At 32.1% G+C, this 26,511-nt stretch overlaps 1 protein-coding gene across 2 annotated transcripts; it reads right to left on the reverse strand.

Moving 5' to 3' along the window:
* Nucleotides 1-191: 191 nt before the first annotated feature.
* On the reverse strand, nucleotides 192-26,511 carry LOC134261865 (signal peptide peptidase-like 3). Of its 2 annotated transcripts, none has more exons than XM_062744263.1 (14): nucleotides 26,407-26,511; nucleotides 20,637-20,915; nucleotides 18,211-18,288; nucleotides 16,805-16,887; nucleotides 7,944-8,063; nucleotides 7,409-7,487; nucleotides 6,757-6,869; nucleotides 6,418-6,524; nucleotides 3,606-3,677; nucleotides 3,132-3,220; nucleotides 2,662-2,707; nucleotides 2,143-2,293; nucleotides 1,491-1,600; nucleotides 192-1,229 (listed from the first exon to the last, which is right to left on the reverse strand). In XM_062744263.1, exons 2-14 carry the CDS (start codon nucleotides 20,702-20,704, stop codon nucleotides 1,161-1,163), a joined length of 1,185 nt encoding a protein of 394 aa, XP_062600247.1. In that variant the 5' UTR covers nucleotides 20,705-20,915; nucleotides 26,407-26,511; the 3' UTR covers nucleotides 192-1,160. The 2 variants fall into 2 exon arrangements, with proteins under 2 accessions (XP_062600247.1, XP_062600246.1); XM_062744262.1 differs by having other exon boundaries at nucleotides 26,412-26,502.

The following is a 26,511-nucleotide window of genomic DNA, read 5'->3' on the forward strand; positions in this document are numbered from 1 at the left end:
ATGGTCTAAAACAAAACCACTAAAATTATTGCACCATAGCTTTTCCCCATAAGAGACTCCCACCACCCAAATGTCATTTTTGTTACTCAGCGTAAACCATTTGATTTTTCAAATATTTTTGCCATATAAACATAAATGAATAATGGCTATGCCTGTATAATATAATCAAAGAATACAAAAATAAATCATCATTATTTATACAACATTTAATATCTATTATGATCACAATGACAATAAAGCAAACATTTTTTTTTTACATGGTAACATAGTCTTTACACCATCAACCATTTTACTAGATAAAATAAAAAATATCTGATACTTCTAAATTAAAATATTCTATCTGTTCATCTTGTATGCATGAAAAATTAAAAATAAAATAAAGCAACAAGGTGATGGAAGCACTACAGATAAAACTTGGCTAGATGTCTTTGTTGCTTGCTTTAATTGCCTTTATAAAATGTACGTATTAAGTTTATTTGTCAAATATGAATTTTTTTCCCATTCAACAAATATAACAAGTTGATCAATGCATGTACATGTATGCGTAACTTCAATCAATGAATTTGATGGGTAATGAAATCTTTTTCAATATCAATTTCTTTCTCATAAGGAAACAGAAATGAAAATGAAAATTATTCCAAGATGATATTATAAAAAAATAGAGCTCCAGCTCTGTTTTCAAAGATATAAAATAATGCTTAATTTGTGCTACAGTTCAGTCACACACAAATTTCTCTTATATGCCATGGATGCAAAGTCATTTTACAAGAATCATGATTAAACACACAGGTTACATTAAACAACAATGTACATTTTTCTGTATTATTCCAAATACATAATATCCTGAAACCTCCAAGTTAAAAATCGGACCATGATAAATATGTTAAAAACCACTGTCAAATGACTGGCCAATGAAAAGTCTCCATTCAAGAGAAAATACCTAGTGGTATAAAAATACATTGTGGTCTGACATTACAAAAACATTGCAATGAATTGCAGTCTTTCCTGCATATGCATTTCTCACACGAGGAAAATTTCCTAATTGTAAATCAATGGAAATCCCTCCTCCAAGAATGCACTGTAATGTGTTGTCCCTCTTTGATAACATAGTCTTGTTTAATGTTAATCCAGGGTAAAAAATATTTGCACAACACTGTTTATCATACATCTATGTTTTTATGAGTCTGTTGAACAATGAATGGTTCACTCCACATTCTTCTAAGATCTCCCTACAAATGAATAAAAAAAAAAGTTAGTTGTTTTAGAATACTGCAGTATCCATGAAGAAAAGATGCATTGAAAAATGGCTTTGACATGAAAACACTGAATGATCTTTCATCCATATCCTTTTTTTTACTTAAATACTATAAAAGTTTAGAATAAAAGTCCAAGCTAAAAAAATAAAATACGGATATTTATTGGAATAACTTTTCAAAGTGATAATTAGCTGCAGTTAGATCACATTTATATCCTAGAGCTGGCTACATTACCTTCAGATATGCCATGGTTAACAAGGGAAGAAGTGTAAATGGTACAAGATACAACAGAGCTGGTTGGGCAGCCTTAAACACTTCTGATGAAACTGTGGCAGTTAGCAACCCTGAAAAATCAGGAAAATGTGGTGTGCAGTCTGCAGTATATTCAAGTATTTGAGATACCATGGGAAAATGCATAAAGAATAGGTGACTGGACTTGTAAATCACTTTGAAATATTCATGGTAATTTCAAGATATCAGTGTTTGAGATACTGAAGTTCTTCGGTATATACTGTCTCCATATGAATACAGGTACAGGTTCTTTTTTTTATTATATACATGTTTAAATCACTTAACCTTCCATTAGACTTTATTAGTGTCATCATCTATGTCTCCAATACCATGGATATGTTGAAGTGAGATGAAAGTCACATCTAACTTTTCTTTATTATTTTATAAGATGTAATATCTCAAACTCTCAGATATCTAAGATGAAAGTCACATGAATGTTTTCAAATTTATTTTATAGACTTCATTATCTCAAACATCTCGGAGTTTTTCCTTTGTCCCCTTCTCAAGGTTTCATTATATATTTTCAGCCTAAAGTATTTTCAATTGTCACAATTTTTTCATTATCATAATGCCTTATTCAGGCTCCTCCCCTTACCTAAGAAATAACCAATCAGAGAGCAGTGGAAGTAAGTGACCTTGTGGACGTAAGTCGGTGGGGGTGGGACTCCTGCTTCTACAGAATTGGTCTGTGTTTTCTTGTAGGCATCATACCGTAGTACAAAACACAGGAGTAGGCCTGGCATAACCTGTAATCACAGACACAACATTGTAAAATACATCTAACAATGTACAGAATATGAGAATTAGACTGAATTTTTAAATGGGTTTTTGGGGTCTTAAAAATGCCAAGTCTCCCCACTACTAACATCAAATTTTGCAAGCATTGTTTATAAACCTTTAAAACACCTAAGTAAGGTTTATTTTTTTTCAATACCGATACATGTATACTTTTAAATTGATTTGGGACTATCTAATTAGTGCTTTCAATGAATTCACAGAGTAAAATATTTTTTTAAATATTTTTTTATAACTACATTTTTTTAACTATCTTATTTGTACAGCTTGGTTTTTTTTTTTTATATCAGTAATGAATATATTTAAAAAGTATACTCACAATATCTCCTAGGCCCAACATAGAAAAATGACTAGAATTTTGAATGCTGAAAAAAAAAATTATAACAGATTTAGAAAATATCAGACCACAACACTTTTCATCTGTTAACATTTTTTCCCATAAAAAGTACTGAATGTAGTACAAATATGAAGATGTTGCCAAAGATTTCTTAATCTATCTGATTTGCAAAATAAATAAACATAACAAATCATGAATACAATATTATTGTACATGCAAGTAATTTTGCAACAAAACCTGTGCACTTGCATTGATACAGTTTATTAGTTCAACTCCTAAAACACTGAATACAAAGCCAAATGTGCCTTCAATGAATATCAGGTGAAAATTCATGTGGAAATTTTTTTTTGTGATTCATTTTGTTGTTCTTTTATATAAGCAATTGAAGATGTGTGAAATTAGCCCTATTGTTTTAGTACTCTTTTTGAGACACAAACAGCTGGCTGCCTTACCTTGGAAATACCAGCTTTCCTGGCAATGATAATTTTGGCGCATCTCTCATAAATCCAGACAGATGAAGCTTTTTGGCAAACAGTCCCACCTATAAAAAAAGATAAGAGAATTTTTCTACTAATGTCTCCAATATAAAATTAGTCATAGTCTTTTTGTCGAGACACAAACCTAATCAAATGGAAAAGTTTAAAATTGTTCAAAGACTTATTATCATCACATAATTTTTACAAAATTTGAAAATGCATAAATAAACTATGTGTCATGCTTTTATGAAATTTGAATCTGTTTTTAAATTCTCTGTTTTTACAATATCACAGTTCTACATGCATTCAATTTCAAAAGTGGTACATGTATATTCATTGCAAGTAAGTAAATAAACAAGAATTAATAATTCTAAAATATTATTATTTGTTAGGCATTTAAGGAATTTATGTTTAATTGGATCTTATCAAAAACCAAACAAGATGGCCTACAGGATTTTCTGCTGGTCTTGTGGCAACCTTCACCATGACATTTGCACTGAAGAGGTAGGAAGAGAAAAATACCTGAAAAGGAAACAGAGACATAATACAATATGTATGAATATGTCACTCCAAAAACTCACAAGGCCCTTATAGAATCATGTTTAGGAAGCAGGGAAGGAAATTGGATTTAAACAAAACCACACACTCATGGTGCTTATGGTTTGTTAATCACTCGGAGTATTTATACCGTGTTTTATTTAGATGCCATCGGAGAGATGCAGGAAGTAACGTTAGGAAATGACCACAAAAATAAAGTGTGTGACAATTCCGAACAGGACAATGTCATAGAAGTTTGAAGAAATGCTCAAGTAGATTTCATTCTCTCTCTCTCTCTCTCTCTCATATTTTTCTGTCTCTCTCAATTAAGATAAAATGTCCATAAAATCTATTCTTCTATGAGTATGTTACGAATATGAAGTGACTTTTGAAGCTGTTGTGACAAAAGTACTTGAAGCAACAGTATATAAATCATATCAGAATTCACAAATTTTTAAATGTATGGAGAGGGTATTTACAGGAATTGCATGCCTGTTGTCAAATCTATCCATTGAATTATTTATTCGCAAAAGTGAAATCGGAGATTTAAAGTTTATCGATTTCACTAACTGTAAATTCTAATGCAATTGTTTTGTAAAACACTTTTTGATTGGCTAATTCACTGATGTTTGAAGCAGTAAAACGAGCATTAACGAGCGTGAAAGCTTTTTCATTGTGACGTCATAATAGAGCGACGCAAAACACAATGCTCCGTGACGTATTTCATGTACCAAAATTCATCAAAATAAGACGTAAACAACAAACAAAATGCATGAATTGCATTAGAATGGGAATAACTGATCTTTTAATTTGGTATTTGCGACCGTTAATGCTGATTTAACGGTCGCAAACATATTTTACCGGCTCTGCTTACGCGTCGCCGGTAAAACTCAGTTTGCGACCGTTAAATCAGCATTAACGGTCGCAAATACCAAATTAGAAGACAGTTATTCCCTAAATCACATATTTTCGAGAGGTCAAATTTTCGTGGTTTGAGGGAAATATATTAGTTCGTGGGGATTTGATTTCATGGTTGATGAATTGTCAAGTAGAAATATATGTGAAACAAGAGGCCCATGGGCCACATCGCTCACCTGAGAAGCTTTGACCATTCTGTTCTTTACCAGATTTCCCCCTTGTTATACATAATGCATCCCCACCCTACCCCCCTGATCATAATTTAGACAATTTGAAATCTACACTTCCCCATGATCCTTCCATGGGCACATATGTTTCAGCTTTTTTGGCCCAGTGGTTCCTGAGAAGAAGATTTTCAAAGATTTTTCCTATATATTTCTATGTAAAACTTTGATTCCCTATAATGGCCCTGCCCTTCCCCCGGGGGTCATGATTCCTACTATTTAGAATTTACACTATGCTTCCACATAAGCTTCACTTTTTAAGGCCCAGTGGTTCTTGAGAAGAAGATTTTCAAAGATTTTTCCTATATATTCAATATAAAACTTTGATTCCCCATTGTGGCCCCGCCCTTCCCCCGGGGGTCATTATTTGAACAATTTAGAATCTACATTATACCAGGATGCTTCCACATAAGTTTCAGCTTTTCTGGCCCAGTGGTTCTTGAGAAGAAGATTTTCAAAGATTTTTCCTATATATATCTATGTTAAACTTTGATTCCCCATTGTGGCCCCGCCCTTCCCCCGGGGGTCATTATTTGAACAATTTAGAATCTACATTATTCCAGAATGCTTCCACATAAGTTTCAGCTTTTCTGGCCCAGTGGTTCTTGAGAAGAAGATTTTCAAAGATTTTTCCTATATATATCTATGTAAAACTTTGATTCCCCATTGTGGCCCCGCCCTTCCCCCGGGGGTCATGATGTGAACAATTTAGAATCTACACTATACCAGGATGCTTCCCCATAAGTTTCAGCTTTTCTGGCCCAGTGGTTCTTGAGAAGAAGATTTTCAAAGATTTTTCCTATATATTTCTATGTAAAACTTTGATTCCCCATTGTTGCCCCGCCCTTCCCCTGGGGGTCATGATGTAAACAATTTAGAATCTACACTATACCAGGATGCTTCCACATAAGTTTCAGCTTTTCTGGCCCAGTGGTTCTTGAGAAGAAGATTTTCAAAGATATTTACTATATATTTCTATGTAAAACTTTGATTTCCCATTGTGGCCCCGCCCTTCCCCCGGGGGTCATGATTTGAACAATTTAGAATCTACACTACCCCAGGATGCTTCCACATAAGTTTCAGCTTTACTGGCCCAGTGGTTCTTGAGAAGAAGATTTTTTAATGACCCAACCCTATTTTTGTCTTTTCTTGAATATCTCCCCTTGCGAGGGGATATGTCCCTTCATTTTAACAATTTAAATTCCCCTTCACCCAAGGATGCTTTGTACCAAGTTTGGTCAAAATTGGCCCAGTGGTTCTTGAGAAGAAGTCGAAAATGTGAAAAGTTTACAGACGGACAGACAGACGGACAGACGGACGGACAGACAGACGGACGGACGGACGACGGACAAAATGTGATCAGAAAATATATCAGGTGAAAAAATGCATTTCGTGGTGGACATAAATTCATGGGTCTCTTCATACCTTGAAAACCATGAAAATTAATCCCCCACGAAATCAGTGATTTCACAGTATTTTGTGAATATGAAATACAATAATAAGAAAGGAAACGAAATATAGCTCTGAGACATTTGCAATATGATACTTGGCCTTAATGTATAGATATTGCATGCTATACCTACCCAAAACACATCATACACCAGAAGGCCTACAAGCAGCAAGGTTGAGACTTTCAGACTGGGCAATCTCACCAGGGCAATAAAGGCAACACACAGCCCCATGCCCAGGGCTAAATATATGAATGGAAAATAAAGAAATAAATAAAATGTGCCTTTCCAGACAAGAACAGCAAGAATTCATACATAATTAAAATCTTCATCATTATTCTTTTTCTCAGCTTAATAAAAATATCCTCAATTAAACTTTTACTAATGTTTTGAGTCAATTTTCCGTGAAATTTCAAGCAGTGGCTTTAAAATCTGGAGCTTATCCTGGTTGCAGAAATAACACAATAAGCCTACCGTCCATCAGTAGCCAGTGTCCAGTCAGCACCCATATACACACGATCATGAAGGACAGGAAAAACGATAAGATCTCAGCTGCCGTGAACCGACCACACACCCCAAACGATATCCTACAATGTCAACAGGAGTTGTCTTACAGACCATTCAATGTACATGTACAATATTATGATTTAACTCATTTAGTACAGTATCTAGCTTATTGATGAACAATGATGAAAGTACCTCATTTAACATGCCTATTTCAGTAAACAAAATACAGTATGAACTTGCATACACAAGCCTGCAATTGCTTTAACTTGCATTCTTAAAACTCTTGGGTCAAATTCTTTTTAGTCTAGCTGCTAAGGCCTAAGAATCCAAAGAAAAGAATGCATATTTCAACAAACAAATCTAGCTGTTGTGTCAATAGCTCAGGAAGAAGACCACTTGTCAATGATTTATTTTTATAAAATTAACTGTTAATCAAGTAATAAAAAAGATTTCCTCTTATCTATCAAGACACAATATCTAATTCCTCAGCTATCTGCTAAAACTTCCTCAAAAGCAAGAGCACACTTTACAAATTTGATAAGAGAAAAAAATTAAAATTTCACTTGTGCAAATTGAAGAGGAGAAAATTTATACAAGTGTTAGACGTGATGTGACTTACTTTTGCCCTGTTGAGCAGGGTCGTATGAGGTACTGACACATGGGTAACAAGAGGAAGGCAAAAGCAACCGTTGCCAAGACTACAAAACAAAAAACCAATTAAATGGGTCAGAATGATGAAAATGCTCTTACACAATGTTAAAGGAGTAATAATTTGCAAATCATTGTGGGTCAAGCAGAAAACACAAAAACTGTAGATATATTTGTCCATATATTTTCTGCAAAAATTTGTTACAGTGTACCTAAAGTACTGATGGGTAATCATAGCTCTCTGATTTTCATATCTTTTTTTTTTCAAAATTTAATTTGTATTCTAATGATTAAACAATCACTAAGCTATATTAAAAAACGTTATTCCTATCTATTCTTTTAATTTGTTTTATTGAAAATTAATATTTAAAGAATCATCAATTCAGATAACTTAAATTGATTAATTAATTTAAATTTATAAACTATCAAAATTTGTCTTTAATTTTTTTTTACCAGTAACCTAGCTTCTTACAACTGGGGTTTAACAAAGTCATCTAGATATTTACCTGCAGTACAAATGGCAAATACCATCTGAAGAGAATCAAAGAATAAGAACATGATGAGAAGAGATGCTGAGGCTCCAATGGGGAGAAAAGCTGCTTGGCAAGTGTCGATGGTCTGTACATCTTCAATAAAGTAAACAAATCACATTTACAAAAATTGTTCTCACCCGCACAGCATACTGTATGTAAACCAATTAATCTAGTCATTGAACTTATAAAGCATATTCTCTATAAATGCAAAGGAAAATAAATAGTTCACAGCAATTAATATTTGCAAGTTAAAATAGATCACACGGATACAGACCTGTTTACCCATATCATCGTCTCTCAGTATTTTTGAATAGATTCATCCACGAGATTTGGCAATTACCAGTAAGATTTAACTGTCTATCGATTTTACATATTTTAAAAGAGAACAACTGCTTTCCTGATTACAAAAACTTTGTTTAACAACACGGTCTTTGTCATTTTATAATACCACAGCGTTTTAGCAATTCGACATCACTTAAGTGTTTAAAATCTTTCTCTTTTTTTTAGTGATTCAAAAGCGTGAAACGAAGACAGATGATAATGAAAACATACTGCTAATTCCAAATGAACATATTTCCGATTTCCATATTTTCATGATAGCAAAATGTGAGACGTATTTTAAACTAAAACTCCGTACAAAATATGGTGAAATCATAAGAGTAAACAGGCCTACGGATATTTCTTGCACGTGAATAGAAGTTGGTTTACACTAGGTAACAATATCTTTTAAAAAAAATTACAAACTAATAAACAACAAAAATTTGACAGTAGAAAGAAAAATATTGCATGATACTGATACAAAAGTGCATCTTATTTATTTAGGATAAGTTTACATCACACACTTTTGCCTGAATAGACAAGCTTTAATGTATGATCAAATTTTTTATATCTATTTTAATCAGGGTTTTGGTGATCACTAAGCTAAAATATATAGACATGCTAAACCTGCAATCTGACCATTCCCACAACTTAAGGAGTTGTAATTCTACAAATATTAAACACTTCTGTAAAAACTACTTGAATCAGACATGTATCAGCAGGAAATATTAAAATAAATGGTCATATGAGTGCTGTATTCTTTCATTTCCTTTGTTAGAAATATAGAAATTAAACTTGAATGGTTTCAATTTAATAATTGCAAAAAATAACAATTATATGACTGCCGTCACGAGAAAAGGGCCCTTAAGGTCAAATTTTCACAAATTGACTTTTTGGTAAATTTTGATAGCCGGACTCTTTCAGAATGCAAATATACATAAATTTTGAAAATATCTCACTTTTTTCCTATTTTATGAGCATTTTAGTGAGGCGCTCCAAAAATAACTTCGACGTTACTCAGTGAAAACGTAATGACGTCGCCTGCGTCTAATTCAATTTTCTAAAAATCTTGAAATTACATGTTATTTAAATAACATCAATCGTTTTGAGAATTAGCAACGTAAGAAATTGTTTATTTTTTTTTCTTCCAAGCGACTAGTATCTAACTATTCCTAAGGGATATCGTATGTTATTACTATTTTCATTCTAATTTTAGAGCAGATCTCTTAATTCCGTAAAAAAAAAAAAGGGGGGTCTAGACAGAATCTAGGAACGCTTTATAACATAATCAGTAGGAAAATAGTATTTGTTTATATCCATACAAATTATTCTTCTTATATAAAATAATTTAATTCAATTTATAAAATAATATAAAGCACATGTAACACTTAAACATTAAAAGAAATATATATAGAGAGAGAGAATCCGATGCAGAAGGACACCGCGCGCAAAACGGGACACCCCTCGCAAAAAGCACATCGATCCCAATATTAAAGAAAAATCTTATGAGACAGAATTCGCTCACCAACACACACGCACGTAACTTTTTCCCTATAACAGTTACGATAATAAAACATACCATGTATTTTCTGTATCACCGAGAATTCAATTGAGAAATAATAAATTCAGATATGCCAAGATATGTAAACTTGTTTTTAAAAAAGTTTATTCCTTTTATAAACATTCATGAAAAAAATATACGTTCCCTTCTTCCATGCAAGGAAGCAGGATTTAATCCTTAAGTCGCGGGTTCGAATCCCACTGTGGGACGTGGAGACCGGTCTTTCAGATGAGACCTATAAACTGAGTTCCCGTGTCGCAGTAGGTGCTGGCACGAAAAAGATCCCTCCCTGCTCAATAGCCCTAAGTGCTTAGTATTGGACAAAATTTGCAGCTCTCCACCGGCAAGTGGTGGCGTCTCCATATGAGTGAAAAATTCTCGAGAGGGACGTTAAACTATATACAATAAATCAATCAATCTTCCATGCAAGCAGATTTAAAATTGTTTTTCATTTTTTTTTTTGGAATAGTTTATTTAAAATGTTTAAAGCTATAAGTTTCCATTGTTTATACAATTCATTTTCTTCGCCTGTCTAAGTAATGGAGTAGAAACGTAGTAAATAGGCTAATAAAGGACAAATGAATCTGAATGATTTATACATGTATACCGTACCTTAAATTGAAACTTTCTTTGAATTTAAATTACCTCAATTTGAATTTGAAACCGTCTTTTAACTTCTTATTTTTTAAAAAGTAAATCACAATCTTATCGTTTAGAAATATTTCTGCACATTTACCTTTTTTTTTTTAAAATTCTGTGGCACCTGTACCCTGTTTAACTTAAACACAACATTTGTATATTCTTACAAGGACCGCTGCTATGATCTAAAAATGATTTATGTATGATATTGTATAAATTAATCAAAAAGATGGGAATTGTGCTGTTCTAAATTTTGACGAAATCTATTTGAAACTGAATGAATACTAAATATTATACGCAAGAACGGCAGGCCCTTAGGAAGCCATTTCAGTAGGGGTGGGGGGATGTTAGCTATATTTTTTTTCAGTTGTGGGTATTTTGACTATTTTTAACCACTAGATTTTCCTTAACAATCATAACAATTTTTTAACGGCCACGAACGGTCATCTGTTCATTTTCCTCCGTAACAATGGCCAATTAACTTGATACCTTGTAAGTTTTTCACATTTCGATGCGATTGTCTTATTCAGTAATGAAATATTATGTCCAACATTCATTAATGCTTTTTTGTATGAGGCGATGCTGTTAATTAAGTAATAGTATATAATACCGCTGTAATTTGACTCTCTTTCGCTGAAAATATTTAGACAAGCCATTTTCCCTAGCTATAACTTCATACGCTTCAGAACATACCAAACATATCAAAATAAAAAAAAAACAATTTGACTCGTACCTTAGCCTGTCCCCATACAACTCGTTTGAAAAAGAGGGGGGTTCAGTTAGGAAAAAAAAATCTTTACCTAAAAAAAACCCTACTCAACCAAAAAAGGGTGTGTGTGTGTGTGTGTGTGTCGAAACTCGAATCCAGTTTCGCCGTTGGGGAGGGGGGGGGGGGGGGGGGTTAGGTTCAGTCTTCTTTCAGTATCAAATTTTCTTAATCAAGCATTATACAGTGCCTTATTCTTTTGCCCTATAGTGCACAAATTTGACTATGATGCAACAAAAGTTGTGTACTTTCAATGTACACACCCCCAACCTTCGTTGCTACTTGCGTGCGACCGTAAAGTCCAAAATTTTATTTAAAAGAAGAAAACTTTGTGTTTGTTTTTTAATTACTCTTCGAAGAGTCATGTTAGACTTATGAAGTCTTATCTCGGAACTTTAAGAAATTAATGTCGAGATATGCCGGGTATTTTGATACATGTATCAGCGTTGAAGATTTCAACGCAAAATATGACTTACTTATAGTCAGTGATATATATTGCACACTCATTAAAGTTTTTAAAGATTTTAAACATTGTCATAACTTGTGGAAATCACACCCAAAACAATTTGTTACATACTCTTTGGTCTTTCAGTGATGTATTTTACGTTATCCAGAAATTCGTATGTCTTTTTGCTTAGCTATAGTTTTTTCCCCTTTTGGTTTATAAATATCCTCATTCATAATATCACTGTCGATGTAATATTATTAATTTCTTCAACATTGGGTTTAATGCTTTTGGGAAAAGTCTACAATAGCTGTATTTAATTTCTTAACATATTGCAAAATAGGTTCCAGTGGGATTTCATTCATTCATTTCATTGGAACAATATCAGAAATTTGAAACAATAGTAAGTTCTACCATACAATTCTTTTGAATGTATTTATTTTATCATTTTAAATTAGTTTTTGAAACAAAATTTATTTTAGCAAAATTTTCGTGGCATCCCCATCATCCGTATTTTTTCCCTTAGCATATTCTATTACTGTTAATTTAGTAAAAAAAAAATATTTATTGTTTATGTAAAAGGTTTGGATCTCATATGTTACCAGTATCTTTATTCAATCAAAAAGGGATAATGTTTCTTAGCTTTAATTCTAACCGGTATTTTTATTCGGTGATTTTTTGGCTTGCCCCCCCCCCCCTTTTTCACACACATATTAAAATCGTCTGTTCACTGAAGGCTGATTATCGGGGTATATCAGTATGATAAACTATGGATTAAAATTAAAATGGCTTAATACGTTTTAAATTATGGTATATATTTTTCAGAAAAAAGTAGTGCTTTTAAGAACGGTAATTACTATATATGCATATATAGATCTCTCTCTCTCTCTCTCTCTCTCTCTCTCTCTGAAAGAAATATACATGTATATGGAATATAACTTTTAATATTAAGACTTCTTAACATGAATTCAAAATTCAATTAAGCATTTGTAAATTGCTCAGAAAACAAATAGGCAGCATATTTAATCTAGTCATGCATAGACATCGTTTTGATCGCGGTTCCATGGCCAGCAACGTGCCTGTCTAATGTCCCGTATATCTACATCAAGTGAAATACTTAAACAAAATTATGAATAAATTTACGTAATAAATTGTTAATATATCACATACCTATTAAAAAATGTCCACATCAAGTTTCAAATTTTTGTTACGCTTTGAAATTCAATTTCATTTCTTGTTTACAAAATGCAGTCAACAAAAATTACTTTCGTTTTTACAATACCGCGACTTTGACGTCGTTTTCTGAGCATTGTGACGTCAAAAGATAAGGGCCCTTTTCTCATGACGGCAGTCATATAATACTTATAGCAGAGTGTACTTATAAATATTATGTGGATCCTTTGTCATATACCTATCTTCAAATTTTATAAAGGGTGGAGACTTTTCATTTTCAGACTCAATAGATTATATAATTGTCTAATGAGATGTTTTGGAACCTTGCAATTATATTTTTGTACATTAATATACAAAATAATATATTAAGAAATCATTCCTTTGGGTGATTAGGGGGCAATGTTTTCATGGTAAAGAGAGAACAACTTAATAATGGATACTTTCTAACAAAATTTTTATGTGAAAATTATTCAATGCTACACTTCTGCAACCAAAAAATCAAAAGCCCCCCCCCCCCCCCAAAAAAAAATTCTTTTCTCCTCAAATCAATAAAATGTTACCATACAAAATTATGTTCACAGAATTCTGGAACTCAAACTATTCATTTAAGTTAGCTTCAGACTGCAATCAATGAATAAGAGTTTCTTGCTGCAAAATAGTCAGCAGATGAATTGTTATAAAATCTACTGAAAACTAAAAATTCATATTTTTAATTTATGCTGCATAAACCATTAGGCATGGCAAATATCTAGCTGTTTTTTTTTTAATTATAATTAAAACTAACAACATGTATGTACCAATCTGGTTAAACAATTCATGATTTAAGACAGACTATGCAAAATTGTCCAACCATATTAATTGGGGGGAACTGGTTTGATCTCAAGCATAAATTTAATCCCAAACTTAGAAAGAGCCTGAAAGAAAATCTGTAAATATCAGCCATAAATTATTCACGGTGTACCGTCTTGGATGCTGGTGTAACCAAATTTAGCTGAACTAGAGGAAAATTGTGATTAAAAGAAGAAAGAAATGAACTATGACCTGATAAGATTTGTTAGTCTTAGAATCTGGTATAAGACCAGACCTTTACGGAAAGAGATCAACACTACCTTTACATGCAATCTACACATACTTTATTTTGAACTTCAAGTCATGAAAGCACCAAAAGGCAGAGTTCAGATGTGCTCTGAAGTGATACTATTTCCTTATCAAGGTTTAGTACAACCAAAAATAAATTTTTAGTAATCATAATTGCAGGAAGAAATGAAAAGAATCATAAGGAAAGGGTAGAAGGGCTGTCTCCTAGGCACTGGAGATTTTTTTTCTTTTTATAATTAAAAATAATTAAGATTAAAAGTAAAGCAAAGAATTAACCGAAAATGAAAATACAAGCAGCTAGGTGTTGTAAGGACTATGATTTTTTTTTAATGGTAGAAAATGATAAGGACAGCTACGAAAATTTCAGTATTTTAAACTTTTTAATAAATAAAATGTGTTTGTGAAACACTGATGCCCCCGTATGGCAGCTTAAGGCAAGGGTTTAATTCTCTCAAATGCATATTAAACTCCAAAGGTCAAAGTCAAAAGGTCAAAGTGTGGGTACCGAAAGGAAAGTCATGTTACAAGAAATACACCTGTGAAATATGAAAGCCCTATTTCTAACTGTTCAAAAGTTATGACCAAGGTTAAAGTTTTTAAAAAGAGGGTCAAACTTTTAGGTCAAGTTCAAAAATATTTATATCAGCTGAAAGGTCTTGTCCTAATGAATATTAGCACATGTGAAAAATGAAAGCCTTAGCTGCAACTGTTCAAAACTCATGGCCAAGGTTAAATTGAGGTTTTTTTTTTAAAGTAAATCAAATTACAAGGACAAGGTCAAGAGGTCAAATTTGGTGGTAATTCTTCCTATTTATTTTATTGTAAAACTTTAATCCTTTATTGTGGCCCCATGCATGATCATCTACCTCGCGATCCCTTTATTTTGGTTGTTCTTGATTATCTCCCCTTCCAAGCAGGCTTGGTCTTTCATTTGAATTAAGATATGAACTTGACAAAAGTCATTCTATTTTAGATACATAAGTATGGAAAAAATGACTAAACTAGATTTTTCTCTGTTCAAGGACCTACATTTCTTTAATCCCTCAAAGCACTATAAGACCATCTGCTGTTATAGATTATCAAATGAAATAGTGATCAACGTAAACAGAAGCAAACATCTATACATTTTCAATATGAAGTAAGACATCATCCAGAAATTATTCATCCATGCCTTATTTGTACCAGCAATAAGATGTAACAGCTGACATGATCATAATTGTTGATGACATTTATTTATTTATCCAAAATGTTAGGAGCTTAAGAACTGGGTTGCATTACAATAACTTAACAGCCATGAACATCCATTGCTGCAAGCATTATGTAGGTACTAGAGGCAAACTTTGGTCCATTTTAAACAGTTTATAGATCAATGTATTCGTAGTCATTTTGAGACCCTCTCTAAAGACTTGTCTATACACATAAGTCAGTATAAGATACCTTAATATTGTTTACACACATTTAAAATTATTCATTACTTTTATGTACGTAACACTGTATTAATATTTTTAAGGTATTGATTATACTTTTTGAAAGATGTAGTCTCATAACTGCAGTACTGTAACATGTGTGCAGAAAAATTGCAGTATTCATGTGTTATAAAAAAATTATTTGCACCCAACATTGGAGTATTGAGGCTACGTACAGCTTTCAAAAATAACAATAGTTATATTTAATGTTTATATTCAATCTAAACCTACTATCTTGTCTGCAAATATGATTTATACATTTCAAAACCCTTGTACATGTATTATCCTTTTGATAAGTGATAATTAATGGAAGAGCCTTTCTAACAGTTCCTACCATTCATAACGTCTTCAATGTGACTGTGAATTTGATTTTCACTTATAATGCTGCACTTGCACAGTTTTCATATTATAGAAATCAAAAGTTTTTTTTTTTTTTTTTTTTTTTTTTTACATATCTGTGTGTGCTATGGTGTTTTATCAAGTTTTCCACACAATTTTAACCAAAATACCTCAGGAATGTAAATATTGACTCATAATGTGCTAACCTTGCCTCCTCTATTAATTACACTTAAGTCTAAGACAATGAGTAACATGTAAAGAACCTTATTTCAAAAGGGCACTTTCTTTATTTACAAGACATTAGCACCAGTAGTTTACAAGATACAACCATTAAGTGAAAAACATCTGAACACGAGCCAAACAAAACAGAATTTTGTGTTACAATGGCATTCAAACAAAACACAATCATATGCACATCATTATAACTTTGTTACCAAAGTGGCTAACAGAATTCATTCCTAGAAAGTTGTGAAGTTTTACATCTTACAGACTTTCTAGTGACCATTTCTGTGATGAAGAATTTCATGTAATTCAGCCACAAATATAAACAATCGAAATGTTATGTTAATACATGTTTTCTATTTGAAGCTAATGCCAAATAAATGGATGAAAAGACCTTGATCTTGTTTTAAGCCCTGTGTATTGAAACAAGTTCTTGCGAAAATATATGCTATGATTTGAACTATGAATTCTTTGACCAAAAACTTGACTGACAAAACCAGTACACCATGTGATCAGCCCTGTGATAATCCAAGAAAAAAGGCAGCACAAGAATATTCCTAGTTGACAAGAATCAGTTTAATTAATGTCATTCACAAAATTTTCACAAGAGGAAAGGGAGGTTAATAGTAGATTAATGTTTTTGTGTAATGAAGACAGGTACCAATATGGCATATTCATATTTTCCACAAAATGCTGAAAATTTCGTATCATGTCATATTGCAGTGTAATTTTTCTCTTTACAAAAAGTTCTTTTTTCTCTAACCATGAAAATTTGTGCCCAATAATTAATTTTTACAGTCCACTTACTGTTGTCTCCATCACTGTTAGACACAAACTGCTTGTCTTTCTCTTTATCTTTCTCTCTATTCTCTTGTTCTAAATTTAAAGACCTACAAAACAAGGCAATAAACTGAAACAGTTCAAAATTTACAGACCTACAAACAAGACAAAATGAGACATAAACTCTTTATAGTCCCTCCATCATGCATTGATCTGTAATGAAATGTATAAAGCACCTAAATTGCTTGTTAGATGACTCTAAAGTTTATTGCATGAAGCCTTTAAATTGCCCTTAATTTTTTTTTTCAAGAAATGATCAAATTAAACCCAGCATAAAAATTTAATGTAGGACCTTTTCATTGCATCCTGATCATCATAATATTGGATACTTCAATAATGTTCTTTAAAATAAGAGGGGGGGGGGGGTTAACCTTAATTGATATTGATTGCTTCTTTGATAACTCCATTAAGAAGTTACATTTGGCTATATAGACTGCTCAGTGAAGGGAGCTTGCAATCTGTGTCCATGAAGATTTACATCAATATCCAGCCAATTCATGCTACATTTGGTCCAAGAGCCAACTGGTACAAATGTGTGTTTATAGTTTGAAAACACATTTGTGACATCCTGTTCTTTTCAGATTGCTAATTCAATGGTATATATTTTTTTTTATCTAGTTCTCATCATCTGTTCTTTAATAAGAAAAATAAAACTACCAAGATTAACAATAAATTTTTATTTTTCTAACTTGATGCATAAATAATAATAATTAGAAAATAATTCATTTTAAAGATTTATTTCACTTGAAACCTATGGTCTCACTTCTGTTCTTTAAAAAGGGTAGGGTGGGGAGGTGGGGGGTATTGAAGAGGGCTCTGTACTGGAACTACTGGGTAATAGATGTAGTAACATCTGCTAGTTTCACATGAGTGGCCAATCATTTAACATATTTTAACATTTACTGCCTGGGTAGTGAAATCATTATTCTTCATCTGTTAAGATTTCAAAGTGACAAAAAATATTCTGGATAAATAAAATATTTCTGCTAAATTAAATAAGATGAGAAAAACAAGATTCATAGTCCTGAACTAAGCAGGCTCCCTACAGCTAAAAACGAAAACAACAAAAAGATGGCAGCCATATATCACAGCTGATGCCTTCCAGCAAAAGAGCAGAATTCTCACAACTTTGAAAAATATGTTATCCCCTAAGTTTGAAAATATCATCAATGAGACAGTCATAATATAATAAGCATTACAGACATTCTGTATGGTAATTCATACCATTTTTAATATCTCTAGCATCATTAGTGTAAAGGACCATAAATTTTTACATGCGTTTAAAAATATGCAATTATAAAAGTAAGTTCATTTTTTTATTATTATTTAAATGGAAAAAAGCACTTTTAAAGTTAACAAAAATATTAACATACCTGAAGCTTCCGTATACTATCAGCAATATTGAGATGACAAAAGTGGAGAGTCGCGAAGAATCCATCACAGAAAATGCCCTGAAAAACAAACAAACAAACATTCAGAACATGTACATCAATAAAAATATAAAAAATGTGTTCAGATTCTTTAACAACATAATTTTCTTCACATTTCTCTCAAAATGCAGTAATTGGGACTCAAATTAATTTTTTTCCCCAAGGCATAATATATGGTAATGGTGTCATTCTTTATGATCAAATACCGGTAGCTAAATTTTACTAAACAGGATGTAAAATAAGTTTTGTAACAGTATGATAATCATTAATTCAAAGTTTAAAAACTTGTTCTGCATTAAAATTATTCATTCTTCATTAATTTCACTGCCTTTAAGAAATTTATTCAAGAACCATTCATACCTTTTATGTGTTTCAAGACAAGTATCTAAATCTTACAAAAGGAAATGCTGTCTTACAAAGTGGCCATTTTTTTTTTACTTGTTGAAATTTTCCAGACAAGTCATCGAATATTTCTCGCCGCGAACGGGTCCTAAGTCTCTTTTTCTATTAAAAACAGAAAATGCTTGATTGCGAAAATTAATCACAAAGTTTACTGGAAATAAAAATAATTTTATAATTATATATGTCAAAATTTACATAATCATATAAGGATAATTCAGATCAAACCATTAGGGAGAAAGAAAAATGGTTATTGAAAAGGAAGGGATATAAAATTGATCTCATTTATTACTTCATTGAGCTTGCATAATATTTCTTGTAACCATTAAAGATGATCAATTTTTCATACACCTAAATGAATGTAAATAAAAAAAAAATCCCTGCCAAAAGATGAATGATTACATGTACCGGTAAATACCATAGACACAAATTGTGATTTATGAAGATGTTCAAACACTGAACCATATAATACATAAGCACAATCACAGAAGACCAAGATATTTACTAAGCAATCAGTATGCCATCTATAAAATTGTGTAAATATAAACAAATGAGTAACTTACTTGTGGTATCAATATTTGAAGACTGGTATTAAAATCTTACCATTAATCAAATATAGTATAGCTAATGTAAATAATAATGATAAAAGGAAAGAATAATTGAAAAACATGTAAAGGAATGGAAGTAAATACATGACAAATAAAATAAGGCTGGTTGTGTAAACTTTTTTTTTTAATAATAGTTAGGTATTTGTACCTTCAGAACACTAGGGGAATAACTATTTGACAACCAACCAACCAATCCCCTCCCCCCCCCCCCCCATCTTAAGAGGTAATGATATATTGCATAAAAAAGCTCACCATTATCTTATGATCCATGACAAATCAATTTTTTTTTTGGTGTGTGAAATTAATAAACAATCCAGTTTCTTAGAAAGAAAATTAACTGTATAAGATATAATCGATACAATTTTATGTTCAAGTTATATTATTCATGGTATATGTGCATGCAATAAATATGTGCAATTGTTTTTTCTTTTGAAGATGCATTCACTAGCATCTTTGGTTGCAAAAGCTTCCAGTGGTGATTTCAACATGTTTGATGGATCTGCTGACTTGATGACATTTGAGCTTTGCTTTAATATGCCACAAAATTTTCTCAAACACACAAAAGCACTTCCAAGAGTTATGGCCCCTATCTGTCTATAGCTGGGATCTGAACTTTTTACCACAACAGGCAATTTCAAAAAGCTATTTTATAGGGATCAATCAAATGAGCTTTTCATATACTGCATATCCAGAATAAAAAGATTTCCAATCAGATATACATGTATATACAAAACATTCCCAAAATAAGCTCATCTTAAACTTGATTTACAGTACAGCTAGTCTAAATCTTGCTCTCACTGGAGTCATGAATATCAATCATGCTTTTGGTAGAGTTTACTGCTCAGATTTTCATGCAGGCTGATGTAATTAAAAAAAATTATTTTCGGGATTGCATTCAATTTAGTTTTAAGGTTTTGCTGGTATCCTTGAGGCCCCATGGAGTAAATAAGAAATTTAAGCTCTAAGAACTAGAGGAAATTCAAATGTTTTTAATATATATTAATGCTCTCAGCTAGATGGAAAGCTGGAAATGTTTTTAAAATACAGTTTAAAACTGATGGACACAGGATACCATATTAAGATGGACAGGAAAGGATCATGATTAAGGGTCATCCAAGTGACTCGGATATGACCTAGATAGTTAAAACTTTTTTAACCATGCATCTAAGTTCTAACTGTGCTTACTTAAACCTTTGAATCTATTTGTATATTTTACACAAATTGTGGCAAAATGGATCATTACACAGTAGATATTGATGTTGACTGATCATGAAAGAACTTATTTAGAGTCATCAATATTCTAAAACTGTGACTGTTTTCTGCAGTAAATATACCACTTATCATCCCCCCTCTCCTACTTACGAAATGGCTGCACTTTCTGATAACTGGTCCTCGATGCCCATTGGTACACTCTGCTGAGGATGGCTCATAATGCATAAAGAATTATTAAGTTCACAGTGTCTGCAAATTCACATGACTTAGAAAATAATATCCTCTACATTTCAATGACTGATTGAACAGCTCGCAAGTCTGTTTTTCCTGCACATAATTCCTGTCTGACAAAAATAAATGTCCTCTGTGGTACTATTCAGCTGCAATCAGTTGATCACAATTATCTTAAATATTGATTCCATAGTTCCTCTGAAATATAAAAAAAAATTCAAAATTAAAGTTTATTTTTTTTTTTAAATTAATAAAATCATCATAGGAATCTGTATTTGAACTTATTATTGCATAATTTTTTTTGGTCAAATACAACTTTTTTGCATTTTTTAGCAAGTTGCAATTTCCAACACTCAAATTATGAAATTCTATAATCTTTTCAACAAAAAAAATTAAGTACAAATTTGCAAGAAGAAGCTCATGCATGTGTATCATCATTCTTCTACCTCAATAATGTTATTTTCAGGCTTTCAAATAGATTTTTTGTAAATACTTGTAAGATCCTTTCACTTTAGAATTGCTAATTAATAATAACAATAACTCATCTTTAACATGATAAATACAGCAATTGCCTATTAACATTCTACACTTAGATAATAAAATTATAAATCTATAATAATTACTAGTTGAATTCATCAACTTCCATCTCATTTGGTCATTAACCTCCAATTGCAAATCACCAGCAAATGAAAATGAATATTCTATCCACTGCATTTTGTGCTAGCCAAGACACATTTTTTTCATTTTCTACAACAAAGAGCAAAGACCATCAGAAGAATTTTACTCATTACCGTGTACACATGTCAATGCCTCTAGGGGTACATGTGTATGCAGGGAAAAATCTGTCCATGATTAATAATTAATGAGAAATATGATTTGTTTCACAACTGGAAGTGTTTGCAAGAGAAATGAATGTTTAAAGCACACATATTCATAGATGGTCGATTAAAAATGTATACAGGCATTTTTATTGTATCCTGAGAAACATTATCATATTGTACCTTTAATGGGCTTCAAGATATCAAAGTTACATAGTTTGTTTTTCTGGTGCTGTACACCGGCTTTTGATTTGATGATTTGACTGACTGAGAATAAGTAATCAAATACATGTAATGTGATATTTTACCACAAAAACCATCATATTTTGAGAATGACATTTTACTAAATTGCTCACACTATGTTATAGGGTATGTAATCCAAAATACTAGTTTACATGAGAAATGTTAGTAGTAACTAAATACAGTGAATCACCTACATATGTATATAGCCTAGTTAGTACACTTTCAATTTCAGTATTGGCAAATAAGGGTAATGTAGTGCTAAGGGTATTGAAAACTTGCCACTGAATCTTGAGACTGCCTGCCAGTATTTATAAATATAAAGCCAAAGTTGGTTGCATAAAAATGTTGAAAATTACAGATTTTTAGCTGGATAACTTAATTAATATGTCCCTGTGTGACAAACAAGTTATTGGCTATTAATTAACATGATTAAAACCTTCAATAGCACCATCTTGGACATAAATATTCCATGGAATCATCTGAAGCATACATTGTATATGATCCCTGCCTGCTTTGTTCTTACGAGATCAAAACATTTGAACTTTATTTTGACCCCTTGAGACTGCACTGCACAAAGGTCTTCTGTGTTTAAACATCGCAGACTCTTTATTCATATGGATTTAGAGGAATATTGACTTTTTAAACACACATTTCTGTGGTAAAACTGCCATTTAAGAACCAATCCAGTCACGAAAAGTAGTTAAATTATTCTATTTTAATTATACCCACTGTACCTATATTTGGTAAGAGTTTCAACAAAATAACAGGATTAAAAGCTTTTTTTAAAAGTTAATTTTGGAGATTATGTTTGTCTATCATGAGAGAATATAACAGCTTTAGATGTTCAGATGAGTTTTGCAACAATCAACCCTATTAAAGTTGGCCCAACTTTTGTAGCTTAAAAAAGCTACAGTACTATAAAGTGTAAATACTGAATTGATTTCAAAATTAGGTTTTATTAAATTTTGCTAGAGTGCACCTTTATAACTATTTCATTGCAAATAACACCGCTGAAAAGTTTATGTAAATCAAATTTTAAGAAGATCAATTTTCAGAAAAAACTCAAAAATTTTATTACTTAAAATCTGGACAAATACAAAAAGTATACCAGATAACCAAGAAAAAAATCCATATCAGAGCATTATACCGTTACATACTGAACACTATAGTGTTAACGAAGGAAACCACTTGTGATCCCTAGAAATTATAAAGTACACAGAGTTACAAGTATAGGAAGATTTACCCGGCATAATCTGTCTTATCTCCGAATCTCTCAGGCAAACATTTAAGATAAAATACCCCAGCACCTGTATCATAGCTCTAACACTCCGTTTACAACAGGTATGGAGACAAGAGGAGTCCGACAAAGCAGTACAGCTCTTTTTTGAAAAAATGTACTTACATGCATACTTTTTCTTTCTTATCTGAAAGTTATCAGGGACTTATGGTCAAGAATTTCACAAACTGGACAGTTGGGAAGGGAGGCATTAATTGTCAACAAATTTCCTTGGAAGCAAATGAAAAAAATTAGTGGAATAAGATAAAATGCACAGTGTATGGTTTAATTGATGGCTAATGTAATGCTTTTTTATGCACATTTTCAACAAAAAGGTTCAAAACTATTACTTTTTACATTTGAATATGTATTTATTACAGTTATGGTGAGATACAATAACATGTACCACTATCTATACAGGGTACTTGACAAAAATACTTTGAAGAGGGGAAGGGATGGAGGTTGGCAGGAAAACAATTTAACATATCCCCTTAATATTTTCTACTCAGTCTGACACTATTCAAACAAAATATCCCACCCCCATTGTTATAAAGGATATCTCAATATAGTCTAGTTATAATCACCTAATAAAAGGTGAATGCTTGGTACTACTTGATAGACTGTTAATAAGGATTTATCAGATGAATCATCTGTTTATCAAACGGATTACTTTCATCAAATATCAACATCTTTATTCCTATATTTCCTTCTTCTATATCAGTATAGATGTTACATACATTTCCTGTTTAAGAGGCAGACATTTTTAGGATCTAATAATTAAAAAAAAAATGAGTATAAGTAAAAATATGAACATGTACAGTATATAAACTGTACAATTACCTATGCATGAATATTATCCATCTGACATGTATATGTGTACCAACTAGTACATAATACAACCTATCTGTGGTATACACCATTTAAATCGGTATATAACATTTTATGCCTACCAGCATTTAATTAAAGACATATCCAGATTTTAAATAACCACAAAATTAAGCAAATCTTAAGTATAATACTGTAAGCCAACAAAATTCAGCACCATCCAACCTGTACATTACCATGAGAGAAGACATCACAGTGCATTCTAACAGAGCCGCTAATGAAATGAACTTCACAAAAAGAAAATTGTGGGATTGATGTAATTTACTTTTGCTCAGGTTAATTACTCTGAACACAATTTTTTGCCATAATATTAGTGCCTTAGGTGCCTTGAAATTGAGTAAGTGGGGGGCTATTAGTGGGAATAAAGAGAAACAAGCCATGAAAAATAGGTGAGATATTGGTTTTATATATATATTCTAACAGGGAGATAAAAGCCCAACAAATAAATGTATCAAAATACAGCTAATATATGTCACAAAGTGCTTGCTAACTTGTGAACATAAAAGGTGATAAAATATCATATATAAACTAAAGGTTCATTGTCAATCATAATAACGGCTGTGGGGTTCTTTTGTCTGGCAGGTTTGTTTCATGTTTCAAGAATAAAATTAAGAATCAGAGATGTATCCTGATATGCAGACATGGTCAGTTCATCATGTCACAAAACCTTCAAGATGTCAATTATAAGTTTTTCAAATAAAAAGCTATAATTACAAAGCTTTAATAAACACTGCATTTTTAAGGAAGTGGAGACAAGGCAGTATTTAATGAATATATCTAATCATTAAGTTAGCTCTGTCTATACTTGTTATTAGCTGGTAAGTGAGCTGTCTAAGCTAAAATTTGTGTCTACTGTTGGACAGACATAGGCAGATATAGGGGAGAGAAGGGGGAGTTATTCTGTTAGCTATATGTAAAAACGCAAAATGACCTTGAGCAAAACCTAGGAAACATGAACCCTCTTCACATAGTAAGAAGGATGACTTAGGGTACTGTCTTTTCCTGGATCTTGCTCTCCCAAACAGGTTTTTGAGTTTTGGGGAAATTTCAATATCTGTATATATTTTTGCATTTCAAAAAATTTGTGAGTCTGACCAGATACACGGACTCTCCCCTCAAAAACATGGCAATAACAGCATGCCTCTGCACTATACCAATAATTTAAATGTTATGTATATTAAATGACAATTATAGTTAACAGTCAAACATTTCTCTCTTAGCTGTTATCCTTCAACTCTCTTGGAACATTTGTTTGTTTATATGTTGTTTAAAGTTTCTCTCAAGAATTTTTCATTTATATGGAGATGCCACCACTTGCTGGTAAAGAGCTGCAAATGTTGTCCTATGCTGATTGCTCGACACTAACGGGCGGGCATTATGAGCAGGGAGGGATCTTTTTCATCCTAGCACCTACTGTGACACGGTACCTTGGTTTATACAGTACGTCTCATCCAAAGGACCTGTCTACACATCCCACAGTGGGATTTAGCAAAGTGGACTCTATCAAGTCTATGCTTAGTTTAAAGAAGGGGAAGATGAGGATACATGAACTATTGCCTTCAATAATCAAATGTAATTAATTAGGTTAAACTGTTACAAGAATTATTAGACAAACTTTCCCTGTATGTATGACAATATACCAGTACACTTATAATTAAGGAAGAGGAATTGTGTAACAATTCGATCCTTCCTTTTTCCCTGTTATAGAAGTCAACAATGAGCTACATACTAAGTCTAAGGTTATCTCTTGAATATATATATATGATATTTTGAACTATTCAGTTGCACTTCAATGTGCATGCAGGCACACTGCAGAAGCATCTCAATGGATGTACATATATTGTGCTTGTAAATATATAAGAATGATAAAATTAGGGAAATGTGGACATCGGCCATATGTTCCTTCACATTTGATTCATGTAGATACCAGTCGGTGTGGCAGAAAATGCATATGTGAAGTTGCCCCTGTCAGTAAGGTTAATTAAAAACAGAAATGACACAATCAACCTATCATATCCTTTTCCCAGCTTTTTAGGAGGTGAATATAGTGGACAACAATAATCTTAAAAGATGATCCCCTCCTTTTAAAAATGGAAAGTCATATGAAAATGACGGCAAACAATTTTTTAGTTTAATCATCTAAAGAAAAATATATGAAGTGGATCTAAAAACAGATCCATACAAAATATATACCGGGCACCTGCACAGCTCTAGAACTACGAACCCGAATTTGGACAACAGATAAAAACAACTCGCAATGTTTATAAAATCACCCCCATGTACAAAGCTGCACCGAGAAACATGGAATTCGGAAGTCACACCATAATCTTCATGGTCTGAGCTTGTGCTCACTATCAAAGGCCAACTGACCAAAATATGTACGAACAAAAGATTAACATATTCATGATCAAAAACAGCAAATGTGTGGATTAAATCATAAATTGATTCTACCTAAAATAAAACAAACCTTACTGATTTAAGTTTTTCTTTGCACTTGTGCTATCTTCCCGAAATAAACTTATCATCTGAATAATAGTTCCCCCGATCTTTCACTTTGTTTTTGTTTTTGTGA

The sequence above is a fragment of the Saccostrea cucullata genome, unplaced genomic scaffold, assembly GCF_032062105.1.
Source record: "Saccostrea cucullata isolate Sc308-1 unplaced genomic scaffold, CSIRO_AGI_Scuc_v1 ctg370, whole genome shotgun sequence".
Classification (NCBI taxonomy): domain Eukaryota; kingdom Metazoa; phylum Mollusca; class Bivalvia; order Ostreida; family Ostreidae; genus Saccostrea; species Saccostrea cuccullata.

Coding starts and splice junctions, on each gene's coding strand:
- LOC134261865 (XM_062744263.1), bottom strand. CDS start 20,704: ATGAGCCATCCTCAGCAGAGTGTACCAATGGGCATCGAGGACCAGTTA. Junction 7,488..7,943: donor ATTTGCCATTTGTACTGCAG/GTAAATATCTAG, acceptor TTTGTTTTGTAG/TCTTGGCAACGGTTGCTTTT. Junction 6,525..6,756: donor ACACTGGCTACTGATGGACG/GTAGGCTTATTG, acceptor TCATATATTTAG/CCCTGGGCATGGGGCTGTGT.